At 42.2% G+C, this 23,213-nt stretch overlaps 1 protein-coding gene across 5 annotated transcripts in view; it reads right to left on the bottom strand.

The window, feature by feature from the left end:
* Positions 1–23,213, bottom strand: part of LOC149182174 (uncharacterized) — a 176,488-nt gene that overhangs the window by 113,428 nt on the left and 39,847 nt on the right. For all 5 annotated transcript variants that reach the window (XM_089416789.1, XM_089416787.1, XM_089416785.1 and 2 more), the window contains exon 3: positions 18,060–20,040. In XM_089416789.1, coding sequence (XP_089272915.1) covers positions 18,060–19,900 — 1,841 coding nt within the window. In that variant the 5' untranslated portion in view covers positions 19,901–20,040. The remainder of the gene's footprint in view (positions 1–18,059; positions 20,041–23,213) is intronic.

Below are 23,213 nucleotides of genomic sequence, written 5' to 3'. Positions count from 1 at the left end.
GTACACCAAATAATTTTGTAAAAAAAGAGCACACAAGGTAGAGATTGGTGCCAATCATGAATTAATCTAACCCCCAATCCATGCTTAGAGACAAGTCTAGAATAAGCAGCGACAAAGGCAAGGGCATCGATGTCAGGCAAAGGAAGAAAATCGACGTAGAGCTCTAGAGTTTGTGTGCACCATGAATGAAACTAGAATGGAATGAAAATGAGTGTAGCATTTAGGCGACTCAAGCCTCGAGGGAAACAAAAACCAAACATAGCAAGTTGCTAGTGTTTGATTTTTTTAATTCTTTTTTACTTTGCCAAATTATGTATCAGAGATAGACTTTCAACAAACCCATGCGCTTACAAACGAATTTCCAAGCTCAATTTTCAATGAACCCGCATGACTACAATTGAGTTTATTCCCTTTCGAAGTTTGAGCTCGAGATCACGTTTGGGTTCAATTTGAGATTCGTCAAACTGAAGCCAAATTTGTTCAAAAAACCTTCACATTGGGAAAATTATGAATTTGAAGTCAAAAATGCACCAAATGCAGTGACTTGGGTTACAGTGGATGCTATCTTATTGTTGAGCCTTGAAGTGGATAGGAGTAGCTTGGTGTCTTTCCTTGCTATCCCATGTTTGTTGGATAGGTTGACCAGTGATGGTGAACACCCTAGCTATCATTTATAAGCATTTGGAGTGTCCTAGTTTCTAATAAGCTTAAAGGACATGTTTTACTAACTTGTGAAAAATTGATCGGTATGTAACTTATATGGTGTAAATACTAAGTGTGGCTTGTTATCCAAATTCTGTGTACTTGCAAACTTAATTTTCAGCTTATAATTTCATGGTGATTAAATAGTTTCTAGTAATGTTGAAAACATATTGTCGACAAATATGTCGTTATGGGTCTCAAAAACAAATTATCAATAACATGGGGTGGGGGGGGTGGTAGGGGAGGAATTGGAAAATATCGCAAAACTTTAAAAGATACAAAAATATTCATTCTTTATGAATTTTCTAAACATCTAAATCAACAACAACATCAAATAAATGCATTGCCACATAAATATGAAAAGAAAACCAATATATAATATGTATAAGATGTCTCACAAATTAACAATACATGACACATAAATATTGAATCATGTCTTGAGTCTTGATTCTCGAGCTTCGAAATATCATCTAAAATATAACATATCTCATCATCATGAGTCATCTACAATGAAATCAAATGAATAAACTAGTGATTTCCTCAACCACTTCTAGTGGCAAAGTTAATGGTTCTAGTAAAAGCCTTCCCTCTAAAAGTAGAAGGTGTTGGGGTTACTGTTGGACTTTGACATCCTCTAAGCGTGTGTCCGCCCTTTGCCTGTGCATCCACCCTCTGCATGTCCAGACCTTACTTTTTTTCTTGTAGCTTGTGATAGGAGATTGCTCACCTGGAGCCCTCACTTCTCTCACAGTCACACCAATCTACACCCTCACCTCAAGCCTTCGCATTGACTAGACTAAGCCTACATTGTGACTCTTAGTGGAATCAACTCTTCAACGAGGGTTTCCACATGACATAGCGCATCACCCAATGCCTTCGGGCAATTCACCACTCAACTACATCTTGATGACCCCAATACAAACTATCCAGCCCACTCCTTTATTGGGCATGTATATTCTTCCTCATTTGCAAACAATCCAAGCATAGGGATGGTAGATTCCTCTATTGGAGAAACCACCAACATTAAAGTAATCACAGGTCCACATGATTTTGAAGATGGGGGGAGTGACAAGATTTTTCAAGAATTAAATAGGAGATTAGAATTCCTCGAAACATCAAATCTAGAACTACAAACAGGGGTTGATGAACTTACAAACCCAGTGAAGATAATTGAAATGGAGAACATATCATGAAGAAGCAATTGAATGAAAACAATGAGCAAGTTGTCCACCACCACCACCACCCTAGTGAAACTTTACATGCAAAATTTCTCAATCTAATAAAAAAAATGAACAAGAAAAGATTAGGAAAAGAGGAAGAGATTTTTCAAGAATTAAATAAGAGATTAGAATTCCTCGAAACATCAAATCAAGAACTACAAACAGGGGTTGATGAACTTACAAACCCAGTGAAGATAATTGAAATGGAGAACATATCATGAAGAAGCAATTGAATGAAAACAATGAGCAAGTTGTCCACCACCACCACCACCCTAGTGAAACTTTACATGCAAAATTTCTCAATCTAATAAAAAAAAAAGAACAAGAAAAGATTAGGAAAAGAGGAAGAGACGATAGCCCCACCACTCACCATCTATCAAGAATTGAGGATAGTACAAGATAAATTCATGGAGGAACATACTAGGCAAATGCATGAATCAAACCTTAAAGTTAGAGGGCTCCATTTACCTCCTCCATCCTTAGACCCCATTGTGGTTGGGACCTTATTCCTTAGGGATAATTTGGATCCTTCTAATGTGCCCTTGATAGGGCTTGGCTTGGATCTAACTCCATTGTCTTTCTTTGGTTCAAGTTTGCAACTGATCAACTTCAAGCCCTTAGAGCTAAGAAAAAATTGTTCTCTTCCCAGTAAGTTCTTCCTTAACAAAGATCTTGTGAAAATTTCTAATACGAAATTCTACTGAAGTAACTGATTTATTTCACCTACTTATCTCTCACAATAAGTTATTTAAAAAAACCCTTCATTAAACATTAAAATAAATTCTACTGCAGTTATCACAAAATTACATACAAAAAATAGCAGTGATATACAAGCACAAGAATCAATCACATCAACACAGTTGCTTTTGGACAATTGTCCCCAGAAAAATCCAATGTGGGAAAACGGGTGCAGCAAATGAGGTTTTTATTAATCTTCAGCAACAATCGCTTTACAAGGAATAATTTCACAGAGAAACTGAGACACTTCTCCAAGAAAACACCTGAGACAAAATTCTCCCCCTCCTAGACAAGTTCTGACACCCTAGGGACCCTTCACCCACCTCTGCATCACTTCTGCGTCAGCCTGCATGAGGATTGCGTCTCCAATGCTGATGTCTACCTGCTCTTCCCTTTGCGCTATCTCTCGAATGCACTGCGTCACCTCCTCCTCAGTCACTAACTGCTGATAATGCCATCCTCTTCCTCCACCCTGCAACTCTCCCTCTAAAATCGAACTCCTCCTTGAGAATCGATTTCCCTTGAGATACTTAGTATTTGCCTGGTGTGTCTCCAAATGACTCTCAAGTCTTCTCTTATACTTTTCTTGTTGATGAATCAACGACCGAGATTATGTCTCTAATCAACAGCTAAGATTAAAACAGACTTGATCCTCGTCTCTTAGAAGCTTCTCACCCATATCTTTATTAATACCCATTAATATTTTTATTTTCCCAAGTTTAGACTTAGGAACCCATTAAAAATATTAATTATCTTAATAACTCCTCATCGTGTGGAATTTCTCCAAATGATCTATGGATCTTGGAGATCTCATGTGTTCTAGACCCTCCACAAAATTTTGGAGCTAGAGCACATCTGATGCTGCGCAAAATCAACACTCCCTCTTAGCAAGGAACGTGCCCTAGCAATACTTCCCAACAGAAGCATCACACTGATCCACGACATCCGTCCTCTGCGTTGTTGATGCTCAGCCAACTGCCCCTCAGCCACTGCGCTGCTACAACCTATGATGTTGCCCATGACATTGTAACTATCACTGCTACATCTGTACCGCAACTCCCTTTCTATATGTTGCATCATGTTGCCCATAGCATTATCATTGCTAACTGTTGCACTGCAACTCTTAATACTATTCGCTTTTGCTACTGAAACAGATTCTTCACCATCCCCATCTTCTCCTTGAAGTAAATAGACTTTGTTCTTCCTAGGGACTTCGTGAGAATGACTGCCACCTGTTCTCCAGTTGGGGTTTTCCTCAACTATACTGCCCCTCATTAGACAAAGTCTCTGATAAAATGACACTTGATATCAATGTGCTTCGACCGATCATGAAAGACTAGATTCTCAGAGAGCTTGATGCAACTTTGATTATCACACAAAATATTGGTCGCTTCCATCTTTCTCCTGAATAGATTCACAAGCAATTTTTTAAGCCATATGGCTTTGCACGAAGTTGTGCTAGTTGTCATCTATTCAGCTTCAACTGAGCTCAGAGCCATGGATTTTTGTTTCCTACTACACTAAGAGGTCATTCTTGATCCAATGTTGAAACAATACCCAGTGGTACTTTTCTGATCTACTGAACTTCCAGCACAATCTGCGTCAGTGAAACCACTCAATATAATGTCATTGCCTTGGGTGTACACTAGTCCATGCTCGATTGATCCTCGTTTATATCTAAGAACATGCTTGGCTGCTGCCCAGTGCACCCTCTTTGGTTCTACCATGAGCTGACTAAGGGTGTTGACAGCTTAACAAATGTTTGGCTTGGTATTGACCAAATACATCAGGGACCCTATGAGTTGCCTATACAAGGAGGGATCAACTTCTTTATCTTCGGATGCATCAATCTTTTACCAGTTGGTGATCATTGGAGTAGCCATAGGTCTATAGTCCAACATTTTGAACCTTTCCAAAATCTTTGTAGCGTACCTAACTTGCCCAAGGAAAATTTTGCCCTTCTGCTGCCAAACTTTCAGCCCCAAGAAATAACGCATCCGTCCCAAATCCTTCATGTCGAATTATGTGGCTAGGTTCTCCTTGCAATCTTTGATGAGCCTGCATTATCATGTCAAAAAGAGATCATCCACATATAAAACCCGGATTAGAAGCTCATTCTCTACAACTAGAGAGTAGAGGTTAGGATCTGTGTCACTCTTGACAAAACGCATCTTTTGCAAGCAGCCATCAATTTAACCGTACCATGCTCTAGGTCCCTGTTTAAGCCCATACAGAGCTTTCTTTAATCTGCATACATGAGATTCCTTCTCATGCGTATCAAAACCCTCTGGTTGTTCAATGTATACTTCTTCTTCTACAACTCGTTCAAGAATATCGTCTTCACATCCATCTGGTGAATCTCCCACCCCATCTGAGTTGCAAGGGATATCACGGATCTAATAGAAGTACACTTGGCTATTGGGGCAAAGGTTTCTTCGTAGTCTATCCCTTCCTTCTGAGCAAACCCCTTAACCACAAACCTACCTTTGTATTTTTATACACTGCCATCTGTAGCGTATTTGACTTTGTAGAACCATCTCTACCCTACAACTGACCTGTCTTGAGGCCTAGGCACCACTTGACTTTGTAGAGCCATCTCGACCCTACAACTAACCTGTCCTGAGGCCTAGGTACCACATCCCAGACAGCATTGACCATTATGGAACTGTACTCCTCCACCATAGCATCTACCCATACTTGATGTTGAACGGCCTCCTAAAAACTAGAGGGTTCTCCAACCTGAGTCACCAAGGCTTGTAATCTGTCTCGTTGTCTATGCTCCCTTTTCTCATTCCTGGGCGCCCCAACAAAATCCTCTGCATCTCATAGTATCTGTCGAAGTTCCTGGCTCGCTCTACCACTTGTAGTGGGTATATCTATCTGCTCCTCTTCCCGAGGCTCCTCCTCTTCCTAAGGCTCCACCTCTGGAGTTTTGTTTTTAGGAGAAATACTAGCGCTAGTTTTTGCTGGTCAACATGGCTGAACCAACGGATCATCCTTTGACTACTCTTTGGAAGGCATTTCTCGGGATTTTTTGAAGGCTTTGTCCTCCATGAACTTCACATCCCATCAAATTACAATCTTCCTATTCCCTGGAAGATAGATTCTATATGTATTAGCATTCTCGCTATATCCTACAAGATATCCTTTCTTTGTAGTCTAATCCAATTTCTTCCTCCTCTCTATACATGGCAGTATGCCAAACTCCCAAATATCCTAAAATGACTCACCTCGGGCTTCTTACCAGTGAAGACACTCTCCGGAGTAATCTTACCTAATGCCCTGTGAAGAGTCCTGTTTTGGATATACAATGTCATGTTGCATGCTTCTGCCCCTAGAAACTTGGGCATATCCTGATCATACAACATTGTCCAGGCGGCTTCAAAAATAGTCTTTTTCTTCCTTTCTGATACTCCATTTTGCTCCGGATTATAGGGGGTTGTCCACTCTCTTCTGATGCCTTCCCTTGCACAAAAATCAGTGAAGTCCTTGTCGATGTATTCTCCACCATTGTCTGAGCGCAATATCTTTATCTTCTTTCCTGTCAGATTCTCAACTAGAGCCTTGAACTCTTTGAATCGACCAAAAACCTCATCCTTGGTTTTTAGAAAGTAGATCCAAGTCTTTTTGGAATGGTCATCAATGAAGGTGACGAAATATTCGACACCACTAAGAGCTTTTGTGGACATGGGTCCACAGATATCTGAGTGTATCAATCCCAGAACACTCTTAGCCCTATTGTTGCTTCTAGAAAATGTTGCCTTGGCGTACTTGCCTAGTGTGCATCCTCTACATACATCATCTCATTCAGTACTTAATTTTGGAACTCCTGATATTGTTTTCCCGAGAATTTTCAGAGCCCCATGGTGTAAGTGCCCCATCCCCCTGTGCCATAGTTCATACAAATTTGTATCCCCACTGCTGCCTATCAATGCCATTAGAGATTCTAGTTGTAATATATACAGTCTGTTACTTCTAATTCCAATCTAGGCCTTCTGTTTCCAACTCGAGTGTTTGACATATACTTTCTCCTTAATGAAGGAAACGTCATAACCCTTGTTTGGAAACTGAGATACAGGTGTAAGCTCATCCCCAACCCTGGCACATGCAACACATTGGTTGCTCGAAGCCAATCCCCTGCTTCTGTTTGAAAGACTACAGTACCTCTTCCTACGGGGGTACACTTTGCCTTATTTCCCATGGTGATCTAAAAATGCATCCTTTCTTCCAAATAATTTGAAAAACATTCTTGTATTCCTGTCATATGTCAGGAAGCTCCGCTATCAATATACCAAACCTCAGAGGAGGCAGAACTTGCTAGGCAAGCGACTTCTTCTTCCAGTCTAGAAGCTAACATAGAATAATCGTGATCCATGTTCTTCGTGCTCTCTTCATTCCCTGGAGATCTGCGTGAGTCCCTCTGAGTTGATGCCTCGCCATCATTCTCCTGACTCATAGGAGATCCTTCGATCCTGTTGCCCGATCTCTGCTCTGATACCATGTGAAAATTTCTAATACGAAATTCTGCTGCAGTAACTGATTTATTTCACCTACTTATCTCTCGCAATAAGTTATTTACGAAAACCCTTCACTAAACATTAAAATAAATTCTACTGTAGTTATCACATAATTACATACAGAAAATAACCATGATATACAAGCACAAGAATCAACACAATTGTTTTTGGAGAATTGTCCCCGAAAAAACCCAATGTGGAAAAACCAATGCAGCAGATGAGGGTTTTCTTAATCTTCAGCAACAATTGCTTTACAAGGAATGATTTCACAAAGAAATTGAGACACTTCTGAGAGAAAACACCTGAGACAAAGTTTCTCCTCCTCCTGGAGAAGTTTTGGCACCCTGGAGACATGAGACAAAGTTTCTCCTCCTCCTGGAGAAGCTTTGACACCCTGGAAACCCTTCACCCACCTCTACATCACTTCTACATCACTCCACGTGAGGACTGTATCTCCAATGGTGTTGTCTGCTTGCTCTTCCCTCTGCGCTATCTCTCAAATGCACTGCGTCACCTCCTCCTCAGTCACTAACTGCTGATAATGCCCTCCTCTTCCTCCACCCTGCAACTCTCCCTCTGAAATCGAACTCCTCCTCCTTGAGAATCGATTTCCCTTGGGATACTGAATATTTGCCTGGTGTGTCTCCGAAAGACTCTCAAGTCTTCTCTTATACTTTTCTTGTTGATGAATCAACGGCCAAGATTAAGTCTCTAATTAACGACTAAGATTAAAACAGACTTGATCCTCGTCTATTAGAAGCTTCTCACCCATATCTTTATTAATACCCATTCATATTTTTATTTTCCTAAGTTTAGACTTAGGAACCCATTAAAAATATTAACTATTTTAATAACTCCTCATCCGGGTGGAATTTCTCCAAATGATTTCTCAGTCTTGGAGATCTCATGTGTTCTAGCCCCTCCAAAAAAATCAGAGCTAGCGCACATCTAATGCTACCCAAAATCAACAGATTTCACTCAAACATAAGTTGCGAAGCTCTAACGCTCCAAGTAGTTGCTTACAACAACACGTTAGGCAGGAAAATGTGCAATCATCAAGAACCTCAAAGTAGTCAATTGAGACACTTTTCCCCCTGGGTGGAAACCCCATTTTGGGGCTTCCAAATGACACGCCATTAGCAGGGGCAACAAGGCAAATCCATTTCCATCAATAATCAAAGGGCAATGGGTCTTTCTAGTCATCGTCAAGTTTATAGTATGATGCTCCCAAATCAGCAAACATCTTATAAATCACCAAGACACATGAGAGCCTCGTTTTGCCTCTCCTTGACATTATAAGATACTATCGCTTTTCAGCATGTAAGCAAGAGACAAGGAGCTCAAGTGGTAACAAAGGTTCAAGTGACGTTGCTTATTTTGTTAGAGACTCCCTTCGAAACAAAATTTCTTTGGTGGTTGCAAATGACTTTGCCAGGTTTGTGTGGGTTCGGGTTTGAGGTGTTTCCCCTCTCTCCAAGGACATTTACATCGTCATCTATTACTTCCCTTTGGCTTCTTCATCACATGCTATTCAAATGGGCCTGATGGGGACCCCTTTATCAATTTGTATGCTGACATCACCCAATACTCAATAGTAGGAGACATTATCCTTCTAAGTGACATCAACTTTTGCACCAAAGCCCTCCATATTTCTCTCCACGATTGGTCAAAGAATATGTTCTACATTCAAGAAAAGGTTGTAGAGTCTGTGGGGCTTCAACGAATTCTCTAGGTGGAATTTTCCCAAAACGGTTTCTGGGTTCTTTGGAATGCATGTGCCCAAGCCTCCCTGCAAAATTTGAGGCCTAGAGGCTAGAGCACATCCGATGCTACCCCAAATCAACATCAAGGTCATAGGTCAAGCACCCATTGAGTGCTTCTAGGGTTTGTGGAAGACCCTATTAGGCATGTTACATCACGTAAAGAAATTTTATAAAAAGTCATAAAGACCCTCCAAGACCTTGTCACAATGCTACAACAAGTCGGCCTTCAAAGGATGACAAGTCGGCCTACCAGGAGGAACAAGTTGACCTATTAGGGCACTCAAAGAAGCCTATAAATAGAAGCACTCGGCCTCATTCAAAGGACATTCATTCAACTCAAGAAGTTTGATCATAAGCACAAAAAGACAAGGAATAGCCAACGAGGAAGAACTAAGACAAAAGGAGGAGCAAAGGATTAAAAGGGATTGTTTTGGGGTTGAAATATCTCACACGTGTGAAGTAAATTAGGGCATCCATGTGTTGCAAGTAGACTGAATTACAGAGCCATCAATAAGTCTCGTTTTTGGTGCCAAGAAGACTAATTTAGGAAGTCGAATTAACAAGAAAGAAAGTACTTTCCAAGCGAAGGAAAGAAGTGATCAAATTGCCCCAAATCTATCACACATGTGAAGTGCAATAATTGAAAGAGGCCAAAAGTTGAAGTAAGAGAGGCCGAAGTTGCAGTCAAAGTTGCAGGTCCAAAATATTGGTCAAAGGAGACTTGGGTTGACTTTGTGAAAAAGAAGTGCTTTAAGGATAAGTCTGACTTGGTCTCGGAGGGGTCTTTGTCAAGGGTCATAGGTATTGGATTTCGTCATTTGAAGTTCTACAAAAAGAGAAGAGTTCTTGTGGGTTTTCCTCTTAAGAGGAAAGGTTTTGGACCTGGCTTGCAGCCTACATTTTGGGTCCCCTTGTCTCATTGATCCTCATCGTTCGATAGTTGTTTGATGATAAGAACAACAATAATAATCAAGTAAAAGAAGTTAATCAAGTTAAGTAAAAATATGTCATATCCCTTCTCAAATACAATTGTAACAGGGTGCTGCTACAGAAATTTGCACAATTTTGGCTAAGGAAGAGAACCCATCATTTTCAACTTAGAGATTTAGGAGGCAATTTGACTTTATTTGGTTGCTAGTGGAATGTGGGGGCCACCCACATGGGAGTTCGAATTGGCCCATTCGAATAGCTTGGAGGGAAAGTTGAATAGGTGGATGGAGGGGCCCACATGAGGCTAGGGAGGCCCAAGGAGTTATAAGGAAGGAGCAGTTCTCATTTTGGATGCATTCTTACACCTTGCAATCAAAAGTACTTGATTGTTCACTCTGTTGTTTCGCTGAGTCAACCAGCTGTTTAGCCACGAATCTCTCAAGCAAGAGATTCAATCTCTACTTAGGGGGACCATCCGTGCCTGCCCTAGAGAGGCAAATCCAGAAATATTTCAGGAGTTCCGGGAGTGTGTTACAGCACTACCATTCAGCCACAACAGGGAGGGTGTATTTCTGGCTAGCTGGAGAATACGCAAGGGGAGTTTGGAGCTATCAGTGATCAAGCAATTGCGGGAGAGTTAGAGATTTGGAAGAGCAACAAAGGGCCAACCTTTCTTGTGAGTTTCGAAGCCAGCATCCGAGCAATTCAAATTACTAAGCTTGGGAACAACGCAGAGGCCCAGTCCAACAATTTCGTGGAGCTAAGGAGCAGGGGCCATAGGCCGAAAGCCCATTCGAGAAGTTAGGGGATTGACAACAAAGATCAACCCAGCAGTTTAGGTCCATTTCCAGGAGGATTTACAAGCAGATTCCAACAGGCCAAGTTTTGCAGTTGTAGCTGAAGCTAGGCTCCATGGGGGTCGAATTTCAGAAGTCTAACCAGCCAAATTCCTGCCTGGGTTTTGTTGGGTTTTGGGCAAGGATCACACTCCTAATTTTATAGAATTTTCTAGGCAGATCTAGGGGTCAAACAAGGGTCCCAACTGAGCCAGCAGCTAGGATTACAACGAAGCTAAGGGGAATTTGGACCAAAATTACAAGGTCAATATTTGGCCAATTCCTTTGTGGGTTTTTCTGGGTTTAGGCCAAGGAGCAAGGCGTTGAAATCTCATAATTGTCTGAGCACGAGAAGCAGTGATTCCAACCCTTTGAAGTCAACAGACAGAACAGTTTTTTGGGGTAGCGCAGTTCAGTTTGGTGCAGTAGTTGTAGCAGCCTTCAGTTCAGCATTTTCTCACCTGGGTTTTGTCATGCTTGTCCATTGAGACAAGCCCAGGTGCACCATTCTATTTTACTATTGTATTTGCTCCTGAAGAAGTAATAAAATGGCTCAGCAGTTCTCTATTTCCAGTGTTTCCATGGGTGCTTAATGTATATTTCGTTTTTTTGATTGTTGGATTGTTTGCATGCTTTGTATATCACTTATATTCCTGTTTAGGAATACTACAGTAGTACCAGAGCCATAATCTTGGCTCACCTTGTGGGAAAGATTAGAATCAAACAACATCGCAGTGACCTGGAATGAGGTGGTGAGAATACAACAAATGATGATTGATGTGGGGAAGAATATGATTCATTCCTCAGTTGGGAATTCAGACATGATTACAACTGATGTGGAGCTATTGAGGGAGAAGTGAAGGGCATACCAATCATTGGGTTATGGCATTCAGGTGTCCCTCTCTTTTTGGGAATTCTGTGAACTAAGGGGTATGCACAAACCAATGGAGATTCAGTGGGATTTTGTAGGGATGATGAGAAGTATTAAGGAAAAAGATGAAAGAGTAGTTTAAGGGGTCGTGGTTGGCAAGGAGACAGTTGAACATGCACCCATTGATGAGGCGTCATCCATTGATCAGGTATTCGGGGTTGTGACCGAGATCTCAAGTGATAACAATGCACCACAGGTTGATGAGGTGCCAGAAGATAGCTCCACCGTTGTTGAGGAGCCGATAGGTACAAAGGCCTCTAGATCTATAACGGAGTTACTAGACGACATTCGCCTACAACTAACTAGTGAGCATATCGTGCACATCGGGTTGTTTATGGACAAGCAATCGAAGGCTCATGTCGAGGCCGTGATGGAGGAGGATGTGCAGCCATCCCTTGTGCTAGTCATGGATGAGGTGCAGCAAAGAGGTCGCGCATTGTGTTTTCAGCACAGTGCACTTCAAAGGGCCACTAGCAGGGTCTATAGCGTTATCAACCCACCCATATGCGTTGGATTGAGGGAGGCCGAGTTGTCTAGATGTACCCGAGGGGGTGGACAAGTTAGCAGAACTGAGCTGAGCATGAAACCACATCAACTTGGAGGGCTTGTTCCTTCCACAGAGGATTACACATTCGATCTCTCCCTTGGGATTGGATGGCGAGAGGTACTGCGCTGGTACTCGATGGAGCAGGTTAGGCAGTTGGATACATCCATGGCCGCGTCAGCAGAGGCCATGGATTACCAGAGGGACTTGAGGGCCAAACAGTTTTTGGGATCCAGGTAGGATTTTCCATCACATCATAGAGCTGGTAGGTGATGGTAGGAGCTACGTGATGGACTTGACGCTTGAGCGCACCCACATTTTCAGATCTCCATCAGCCAGTCAGCACTAGTGACAGGATAGTTTGACAGACAAGCAGACATATTTCATGAATTGTCTTGGCATATTGACGGTGCGTGGAGTCACAGGGTGACTAGCTTACTCTGGCAGGAGCTAGTAAGAGGAGGCGGCATCGGCAGGCTATCAGATAGGGCATGGTATGAAGTGAGTGCTCTCTTACTAACATATGGAACGCAAGAACTATTGAGGATAAGGTGTAGTAGTGTCATTTCCGTTAGCATGCGGGGAGTCAAGCTGCTCAGGTCTTTCAGAGCAAATGGGGGGTGTAGCCCACATCATGGAGGGTGTACTAGCAAAGAGGTGGATATTTTGGCCCATGAAGGACACTGTATGTTACAGGGTGGTACGACAGTGGGCAGTGGTACAAAGGACTACACAAAGTTATGTCATAGGGTCCAGTGTTATGTAGAGGGATGCAGTCTGATGCATACAGACCCAATGTTAGGCCATAACATCCAGTGGCATGTGGGGCTATGGAGCAAGGAGCAGGGGCTTGCAGAGGAGCATGGAGATGTAGGGTGGTGTGTCATAGTATGTTGGACTGCGTTGTGGAGTGGGAGTGCCTCACATCGCATTGAGTACATGCAAGGAGTGACAGGTATAGTGACACAGGCAAGACACAGGCCAATACAGGATGGCATATCCGTAGCCAAGGATATCCAGCGGTGTACAGGGGTAGGTCGCAGTGAATAGTGGCATGTCCAGAAGTACTGGGATGATCATTGCTATGCAAGGGTGTATAGTGTCGCACAATGAGGTCTTGGAGTGTTGCCTCCAAGGAGACCCTTGGACGGAAACATCGGGCATACCTTTGGGCGTAGTTCACCCAGGATCGACAGGGACACAAAAGAGCGATACTTGATGGTATCCGCGAGGACTCACATGCCTGACCCTCTTCTACATCCCTCACGAGCGGAGTCGATTTTGTTGTCGACTTTCTACACTCTGGGCATGAGCAGCGGAGGACGAGGAGCTCACCTGAGATATTTGGGTGACACTCCGCGCACTAGGGGGAGACTTTTCAGCAGTGACATTGGGTTGTTGCGTCAGTTGACAGCCACAGATTGGGGGATGAGGTGATCATCTGCAGGGGTGGCATATCGTTCATCACCGAGCCTACGTCTAGGGAACTAGTCACGAGGTAGACATGTGTCACTCTTTTCTCAAGGCATGTCGAGACCATGCATGAGCAAAGGATATCGGGTACGACTCAGGTAGTTTCCCAATATGTCTCTGGGCTCCAAACCTTATATTTGCACATTAGCGAGAAAGCACATGGCAAACCCAGGGGAGATGGTTCACTGTTGGCAGGGATAGGAGGGATCGACAAACCCTAAGTCGTGTATGAGTATCGGATACCCATCTTTTGGTTGCATTCAGCAGGGACAGGAGGGATCCACAAACCCTGAGTCGATTACGAGTATCGGATACCCATCTTCTGGTTGCATTCAGGGGGTAACTCTTTGGCACACATGGCTTCCAACAATATTCGGTAGTACACATTGGCAGGCACATGGCAGATTATCATGCATCAGATTAGCCCACAATATATGGAGCCTATATAGTGATCACATGCAGGGACTAGAGAAGAGGGCCAAATGGATTCCATCTGTTGACAGGGCTATGCCACAGCAGGTTTGGCTATGGGATACAGGGATTCAGTTGATCGATAGATCACTCGTGATGAGCGAAGTCGTGGCAGAGAGTGATATAGTTCGCTCTTGGGATGACACATGGGGGTTCACAGAGGGTTTCATCATATGGGGAGGCAGACATTCTCTGTTGCTGCAGAGGTTCGGAGTTAGATTTGGATGGGTAGGCCTTGGTGCCATGGAGATACCCAGGCAGGATGTGCCTCGCCTCTTTCAGTATTCCACTATCGAGTTCCAAGAGAGGAGGATACTAACTACACGATGGGGAGTATGACATAATCATAGTAGCACAGCGTCAACATGGCGGCACCACTCTGGGACTAGCAGGGAGCTGGGGCATCACAGCTCTTCACAGCTCAATAACCTTTAGGGATGCGTCTGCTACTGCAGCGGGAGATCATACAGATCTTCCATTGGGCTTTAGCGAGTCATTGATGGAGCACGGGACTTCTAGCACTTTCACTAGGCAAGATAGTGAGTGGAGTGAGGGGAGCTTCATATTAGACAAGATTGCCTGGGATCCTGGTATTGAAGGATTCTTTCATATCAAGACGGTGCAAAGGTTAGGCACGATCCAGTGGCACATCTGGGACCCTGGCACATTTTGCAATGACAATGGGGAGCAACAGTTACCATGCTTGCCTAGGCATTGCTTGAGATCAAGAAATTTTTTGTGCATGGAGGAGCTTGCCGAATGCAGATGCCACCTAGAAAGGTGAGCACATTTTGGAGCACCCAACTGTGAGGTTGCTTGAGGGCAAGCAACATTTGGGAGGGGAGGACTGTCATGTCCCTTCTCAAATACATTTGTAATAAGGTGCTGCTACACAATTTTGGCTAAGGAAGAGAACCCATCATTTTTTACTTAGGGACTTAGGAGGCAATTCAACTTTATTTGGTTGCTAGTGGAATGTGGGGGCCACCCACATGGGAGTTCGAATTGGCCCATTCGAATAGCTTGGAGGGAAAGTCGAATAAGTGGATGGAAGGGTCCACATGAAGCTAGGGAAGCCCAAGGAATTAGAAGGAGGGAGCAGCTCTCATTTGGATGCATTCTCATACCTTGCAATCAAAATTACTTGATTGTTCACTCTGCTGTTTACCTGAGTCAATCGGTTGTTTAGCCATCTCTCAAGTGAGAGATTCAACCTCTACTTCGAGGGACCATCCGTGCCCGCCTTAGAGAGGCAGTTCCATAAGTATTTCAAGAGTTCTATTAGTGTGGTACAGCACTACCATTCAACCACAACAGGGAGTGCGTATTTCTGGCTAGCTAGAGAATACGCAGGGGGAGTTTGGAGCTATCAATGATCAAGTATTTGTCAGGAGAGTTAGAGGAATGGGAGAGCAACAAAGGGCCAACCTTTCTTTTGAGTTTCGAAACCCGCAGAGCCAGCATCCAAGCAGTTCGAATTACTGGGCTTGGGAACAACGCAAAGGGCCAGTCCAGCAATTTCATGGAGCTAAGGAGCAGGTGCCATAGGCCGGAAGCCCATTCGGGAAGTCAGGGGATTGATAGCAGAGGTCAGCCCAGCACATTCGGTCCACTTCCAGGAGGATTTACAAGCAAATTCCAGCGAGCTGAGTTTTGCAGTTGTAGGTGAAGCTGAGCCTCAAGGGAGTTGAATTTCAGAAGTCTAGACCAGCCAAATTACTTTCTGGGTTTTTCTGGGTTTTGGGCAAAGATCACACTCTTAATTTTATAGAATTTTTTGGGCAGATCTAAGAAGTCAAACAAGGGTCCCAACTGAGCTAGCATCTAGGGGCGCTAAGGGGAATTTGGGCCAAAATTCTGAGGTCAACATTTGGCCAATTCCTTTGTGGGTTTTTCTGGGTTTAGGCCAAGGAGCAAGGCACTGAAATCTCATAATTGTCTCAGCACGAGAAGCAGTGATTCCAGCCCTTCGAAGTCAGCAGACATAATAGTTTTCTGGAACAGCGCAGTTCAGTTTGGTGCAACAGTTGTAGCAGCCTTCAGTTCAACATTTTCTCACCTGAGTTTTGTCATGCTTGTCCATTGAGACATGCCCAGGTGCACCATTCTATTTTACTATTGTACTTGCTCCTGAAAAAGTAATAAAATGGCTTCGATTTTCTGATTGTTGGATTGTTTGCATGCTTTGTATATCACTTATATTTCTGTTTAGGAACACTACAAAATAACATCACAAATAGTTATCAAAGATTGAGAGATCAACTAATTTAGCTGCCCCTTGATATCTCAACACAATAGCTTTATAAAAAGTTGGTATTGATATCTTACTTCATGTGCACACTAAAATCTTTATTTATAGCCCCACATCAAAATTCCACATGTCAACTCCATGTTAAGAAACGAAGGAAATGCACATCCCCTACATACTGGGAAGTAGAAAGCATCTCTTGGCCCAATAAGATCTTTTTTACTCTCTCTCTCTCTCTCTCTCTCTCTCTCTCTCTCTATATATATATATATATATATATAGATATATATATATATAAAGCTGATATAAAATTATTTTATATGAAGTGGAAATTGAAATATTTTATTTATCACCAACATTGAAATATTTTTTGCTGTTAATAATGTTTTTAAATGTGGCAAATGTCTTAGTCTATGTCTATGTTGAGCACAGAAGGAATTACACATCTCCCTCATACTGGGCTGTATAAAGTGCCTTTTGGCACAACAATATGTCATTCAATGATTTACTAGAATGGATTCATTCCTGATCCCTTCGATTAAATACTTGTAGCTATCGTAGGCCTTCCAGATTGTTTAAAAGACAAAGAAGCCTTCTGCATCGATGGAAGATGGAATCCCTAATTGATTTTCAAATTGCCATTTCCCCACAACAATTTGACAGCAGTAATATTCTCAGCATCTACCCCTTTAAAGAATTGCATTTGGATGCTTGCACACTGGACAATCGCACTTTAGCACAGGGAAATTGTTTGGGAACTATTGTGGTCCAATTCATGCAGCCACAGATATCAATTCAAGACTTGTTCAAAATTTGAGAAAATAAAAAAAGAGCATATCAAAAGAAGCACCATAGAAGTATCTATTTTTGCAATTTGAGGATGTTATAAAAAATCGCTAATAGCAAATATGAGGAACGGGTCACTTGCACAACACGGCATTGCTAAATAGAATTGAAAAAATAATTTCTGATTAACATCCATAGACTGGGCAGTGATTTCAGGGCAAATTTTTTCTACAGATTCATTTTCAAAAGATATTGCTTTTGGGTAAAATATTTTCCAAGTATTTATACATGCAGTTCACTAAATCCTTGAGTACAACACATGATATATGTTAAAGCAATTCGAAAAGCATACAGAACTAAAACTAAATCTTATTCCATCATGCAAAAACAGTGAAAAGAAGATTCAGATATGTTAGAAGCAGAACACTGTTATCAAAAGACAAGTCCAAGCATAAATTATCAGAAGTGTCAGCTGACCATCTTCCAAATAAAGTATTCATTTCAAAATTTGTTTCCGTACATACATTATGTTTGGGTACTATTTACAAGAATATCGTTTATGATGGGATCACGATAAATAATTCAGAGTTTGTTGATTTGAACTGGTAAACCTGAGGCAGGGTTTCTCCCAGATGATAAAATGAACAAAGAAGAAACTTCACAGTAAAATATGAAAAACATGACGTCACAAAACAAGCAAATGGAATGCAAACTTCAAACAAAAAGAACATGATAGCTCCGCAGATTCCAATCATAAAAGGAAAATATAATAATACAGTTTCTCAAATTAAAAACAACCACAAGTAGTTCAAAGTGGCCTATACATATTATTCAGCATAATCCCCAGGAAAAGAAAATTAGTAGAATGCCATATGCCACAATTTTAAACTTTCAACTTACTCTGTAACCTTGCCTGTCCATAATGGTACATCCGCCTGATATTCACTCCCAATACGAACCTGAGTTGTATATGCACCATCATCTTGAAGCATACGCCAAAGAATGTCACCTCCTTTCTCATTGGCAACTTTATCATGAACACCTTTGTCTAGGACCCCTGTTCGGAACTTCCGTCCATACTCATTTTCTCTACTTTCAATAGAGTACTTTATCACTGGTCTCTTTCTCTTTTTCCTACATGGTGTACAGTACCAATTATCTTTCGTAGGTATTGATATTATTTTGGGATTGCAACAAGACATGTGAAAAGACTCCTCACACATATCGCATATCAGGGTTGAAGTTGAATCTTCCAAAGTGCGACATACTTTGCACTTTTTATTGCATTTGCCATCACCTACAACACCTGGATGTTCCATAGCTGCAGCATTCTCAGAGGACAAATAAGCAAGTAAGTTAGACTCTTTCAAAATGGATATGCACCACTCCCTTTCAGGATCCTTTTCCTCTGCAACTTCTGTAGCATCCATACAATAAGATGCACACGCACCTGACCCACAAATCTCACCATGGGTGGTATCTATGATTCTCCCCATTTTACAAGTTAATTTTTTCGGAGATGGGCTACCTTGGTTGGGAAAGGTTGCACAATATCCTGTAGTAAAATTGCTCTCACAAGTATCTTCAACACCATTCTCATTATTTGTGTCCTTTCTGTCTGAATTGGAATAAAATGACAAAGTATGCACCTTACAATCACCAAGATTGCCTAAACAATTTTCATTTACAAACTTTCTGGAAAGACTACTTTCCACTGAATATTCAGGCTGTATAACAATGTTTGATGTACAAATAGCATACCTTTTATCATCCCTCTTCAGAATTTCTTCCTCTGAAAAGTTTCCATCATTCTCTGAATCAATATTTTGATCATTCACAATGGACCTCTTACCATTTCTCTTGCCATTCAGATAAGTTTCTGAAAAACCATTCTTCTCAGGATACAATGTCTCAGGACCAGCAACACTTCTTTTGTTCTGCCTCTTGCAAATAATATTTGCTTCTAATAAATTTTGATTCTTTTCAAGTTGTGTGAGTGGACTGGAACCAATATCGCCTATATGTGCAGCTCCTTTTATCAGTGCTGTCTTCATATGTTCTCGAACAAGAGTTTCAGAATGTCTGACCTTTCTTCTTTTATAGACACAGTTGTTCTGTTTCAATGATGTTTCCCTAGATCTTTCCTCAAAAATTGCTGAATCCAAAGATGGCTTTCCGGGAGTTTGAGCATCAGAAACAAAATGCTCATCTTGCTGAACAGCATTCTCAGTTGAACCGCTGGAGTTAAGATTTACCCCATTCTGTGTTCTCTTCTGCTTTAACTGAAAGCTATCAGCACACGCAGATAAACTAAGCAATCGATCTCTCCTATCTTGCCCTGCAACAAAACTCGTAGATCCTCTTATGGAACCTGGTATGCAACTCTTCGCATTCATGTGGTCTAGAGACATGTCAAGGGGATTAACACCAAAATTCCTACCACGTGAGACTACACATGAACTGGATAAGCTTCCTTCCATCCTACTAGTAGCCACAACTTTTGGGAGTTTCTGATGACCTAAATCCTCAGAGGGATCCAGGTTAAGATCCACATGCAAGACGATTTCACTCGTATTACAAGAATTACTCCTCCCATCTAGCAGATCAGTTCCAAATCCAACTGTAATGCTGCTTCCAGGCTGAGAACAACATCCATCACACTGGGAATCCGGGAAGCCAGAGGCCCCATGTATGCCTGCACAACAGCTTTTACCCTCCAGACTTTGTGAATCCGTAATCATGCCCACAATATGGAAAACATGGGCATGCTTACAAAAGCGTTGCCAACTAGCCCATCAAAAGGCATCAAATAAGAATCAGGTGTTCAGAACATTCTTTTAAGTATTAAGGCCTGTGTCATGCTGCTTCACAAGTAACTTAGCTGTCAAAACAAGAGGACAAATATTAGCGTCCTGCAAGGCCTTCTCTGCACAAACTAGAAAATTGAATAGCTTATATTGAAGTCCTCATATGGAACTATACAACTTTGCAAATTTGTCAAGTGAAAAAATTCCCAGCCATTAATGTTATATGATAATAAGAAAGGATGATTTTTCTTTCATCAAAGACCAGTCTATGATATCAGACTTACAAATAGCAATGTGTTTTTTAAAAGCTGCATATATTACTTCATCAAACAAATAAGGACATCACAGAACAAAAAACTACATTGAATGAATATCAGTGTACCGGGAAAACCCCACCATATAAAAGCCAAAAGGGTAAACCATATGAGCTTGCAAACTAAGTCGAAAATTATGGGTTATCTTCCTTAGCCAAAATTGTGCAGAATTGTGTAGCAGCGCCCTATTACAAATGTGTTTGAGAAGGGACATGACAGTCCTCCCCTCCCAAATGTTGCTTGCCCTCAAGCAACCTCACAGCTAGGTGCTCCAAAATGTGCTCACCCTCCCAGGTGGCATCCTCATCCGGCAAGCTCTTCCAATGCACCAAAAATCATTTGTCCTCAAGCAATGCCTAAGCAAGAAACCTCTCTAACTGTTGCTCCCCACTGTCACTGCAAAATGTGCCAAGGTCCCAGATGTGCCACTGGATCGTGCCTGACCTCTGCACTGTCCTGATATGGAAGAATCCTTCAATACCAGGATCCCAGGCAATCCTGTCCAACATGAAGCTCCCCTCGCTCCACTCACTATCTTGCCCAATGAAAGTACCAGAAGTCCCCTGCTCCATCAGTGACTCGCTAAAGCCCAATGGAAGATTTGTATGATCTCCCCCTGTAGTAGTCAGCACATCCCTAAACGTTATTGAGCTATGAAGAGTTGTGATGCCCCAGTTCCCTGCTAGTCCCATAGTGGTGCCACCATGCGGACGCTGCGCTACTATGAATATGTCATACTCCCCATCGTGTGCAATCAATATCCTCCTCCCCTGGAACTTGATTGTGGAATACTGAAAGAGGCGAGACACATCCTACCTAGGCATCTCCATGGCACCTAGGCCTACCATCCAAATCTAACTCTGAATCTGTGCAGCAACAGAGAATGCCTGCCTCCCCATATGATGAAACCCTCTGTGAACCCCCATGTGTCATTCCAAGAGCGAACTATATCACTCTTTGCCACGACTCCGCTCATCACGATCTATCGATCAACTGAATCCACGCATCCCATAGCCAGACCTGTTGTGGCATAGCCCTCACAATCGATGGAATCCCTCTGGCCCTCATCTCTAGTCCCTGCATGTGATCACTATATAGGCTCCATATATCGTGGGCTAATCTGATGTATGCCAATCTGCCCTGTGCCTGCCACTATGTAGTACCGAGATCGCTGGAATCCACATGTGCCAAAGAGCTACCCCCTGAATGCAACCAAAAGATGGGTATCTCATACTCGTAATCGACTCAGTGTATGTGGATCTGTAGCATAAAAACTATGCTGAAGCACAAAAACTGATAGCTTAAAGATTTAATTGTTAAAAATACAGGAGAGGTATTTTAATAATAATAATTTATTAATATATAAAATTGTATTAGATGATATAAGATTACAATGAGGCCCTGCTTTTGTACTCAACAGGTGACCTTTAGTTGCCTTTTCACTTAATTTAATGACTATTTAACCTAAATAATATTTAATTATTTAATATTTATATTTATTTTATTTATCTAATTGTTATGAATTATATTCATAACATAGCCTCTCCCTTCGTAAGCTTTGTCCTCAAAGCTTTAATGCTGGGGTTTTCTTCACTTAGTGTCTGTCATCTCGTCATTGATTCACCATGTAGCTTATCAGTACTCATTCCTTGTATGTGTATATATATATCTATATATATATATATATATCTATATATATATATATATATATATATTGTTTAGGTCTAAATTTTTTTTTCTCTCTTTTTATTTTTATTTTCAAAACTTTATTTATTTATTTTTTCTTTTGGATTTTTTTTACTCTATTTATTTTTTTATTTTTATTTTTATAACTCTAATTAATTTTTTTAATTTTTTTTAATTTTAATTCGGGACTAGATCCCTAGACGTAGGCTCGATGATGAACGATATGCCACCCCTGCAGATGATCACCTCATCCACCAACCTGTGGCTATCAACTAACGCACCAACCCAATGCCACTGCTCAAAAGTCTACCCCCTAGTGCACTGAGTCTCATCCAAATATCTCGGTTGAGCTCCTCGTCCCCCGTGGCTCATGCCTAAAGCGCAAAACGTCGACAGCAAAATCAACTGCGCCCTTGAGGGATGTAGAAGAGGGTCAGGCGTGTGAGTCCTCGCAGATACCATCAAGTATCGCTCATCTATATCCCCGTTGATCTTGGGTGAACTATGCCCAGAGGTATGCCCGGTGTTTCCGTCCAAGGGCCTCCCTGGAGGCAACACTCCATGACCTCGTTGTGCAGCACTCTACACCCCTGCATGCCACCGATCATCCTAGTACTCCTGGACATGCCACTGTACACCATGGCCTAACCCTGTACATCGCTGGATACCCTCGGCTACAACTATGCCATCTTGTACCAGCCTGGGTCCTTCATGTGTCAATGCACCTGTCACTCCCCGCATGTACTCAATGTGATGTGAGGTACTCCTACTCCGCAGCGCAGTCCAACATACTATGACGCACCACCCTGCATCTCCATGCACTTCTACAAGCCCCTGCTCCTCGCTCCATAGCCTCGCACACCACTGGATGTTATGGCCTAACATTGGGTTTGTATGCATCAAACTGTGTCCCTCCCCATAACACTAGACCCCATGACATAACTCTGTGTAGCCCAGTGTACCACTGCCCACTATCGTACCACCTTGTAACATACAGTATCTTGCATGGGCCAAAATATCGACCTCTCTGCTAGTACGCCCTCTGTGATGTGGGCTGCATCGCCCCCATCTGCTCTGAAAGACCTAAGTGGCCCGACGCCCCACATCCTAACGGAAATGACACTACTGTGCCTATCCCCAATAGCCCCTACGTCCCATATGCTAGTAAGAGAGCACGCTCTCCATACAATGCCTTGTCTAATGGCCTGTCAATGCCACCTCTTCCTACCAGCTTCTGCCAGAGTAAG

The sequence above is a fragment of the Pinus tabuliformis genome, chromosome 3_2 (genome assembly GCF_031772625.1).
Source record: "Pinus tabuliformis cultivar Carrire ecotype Pingquan chromosome 3_2, CPIR1, whole genome shotgun sequence".
In the NCBI taxonomy this organism is placed as follows: Eukaryota; Viridiplantae; Streptophyta; class Pinopsida; order Pinales; family Pinaceae; genus Pinus; species Pinus tabuliformis.
This window is presented reverse-complemented; position numbering and strand designations above follow the sequence as displayed.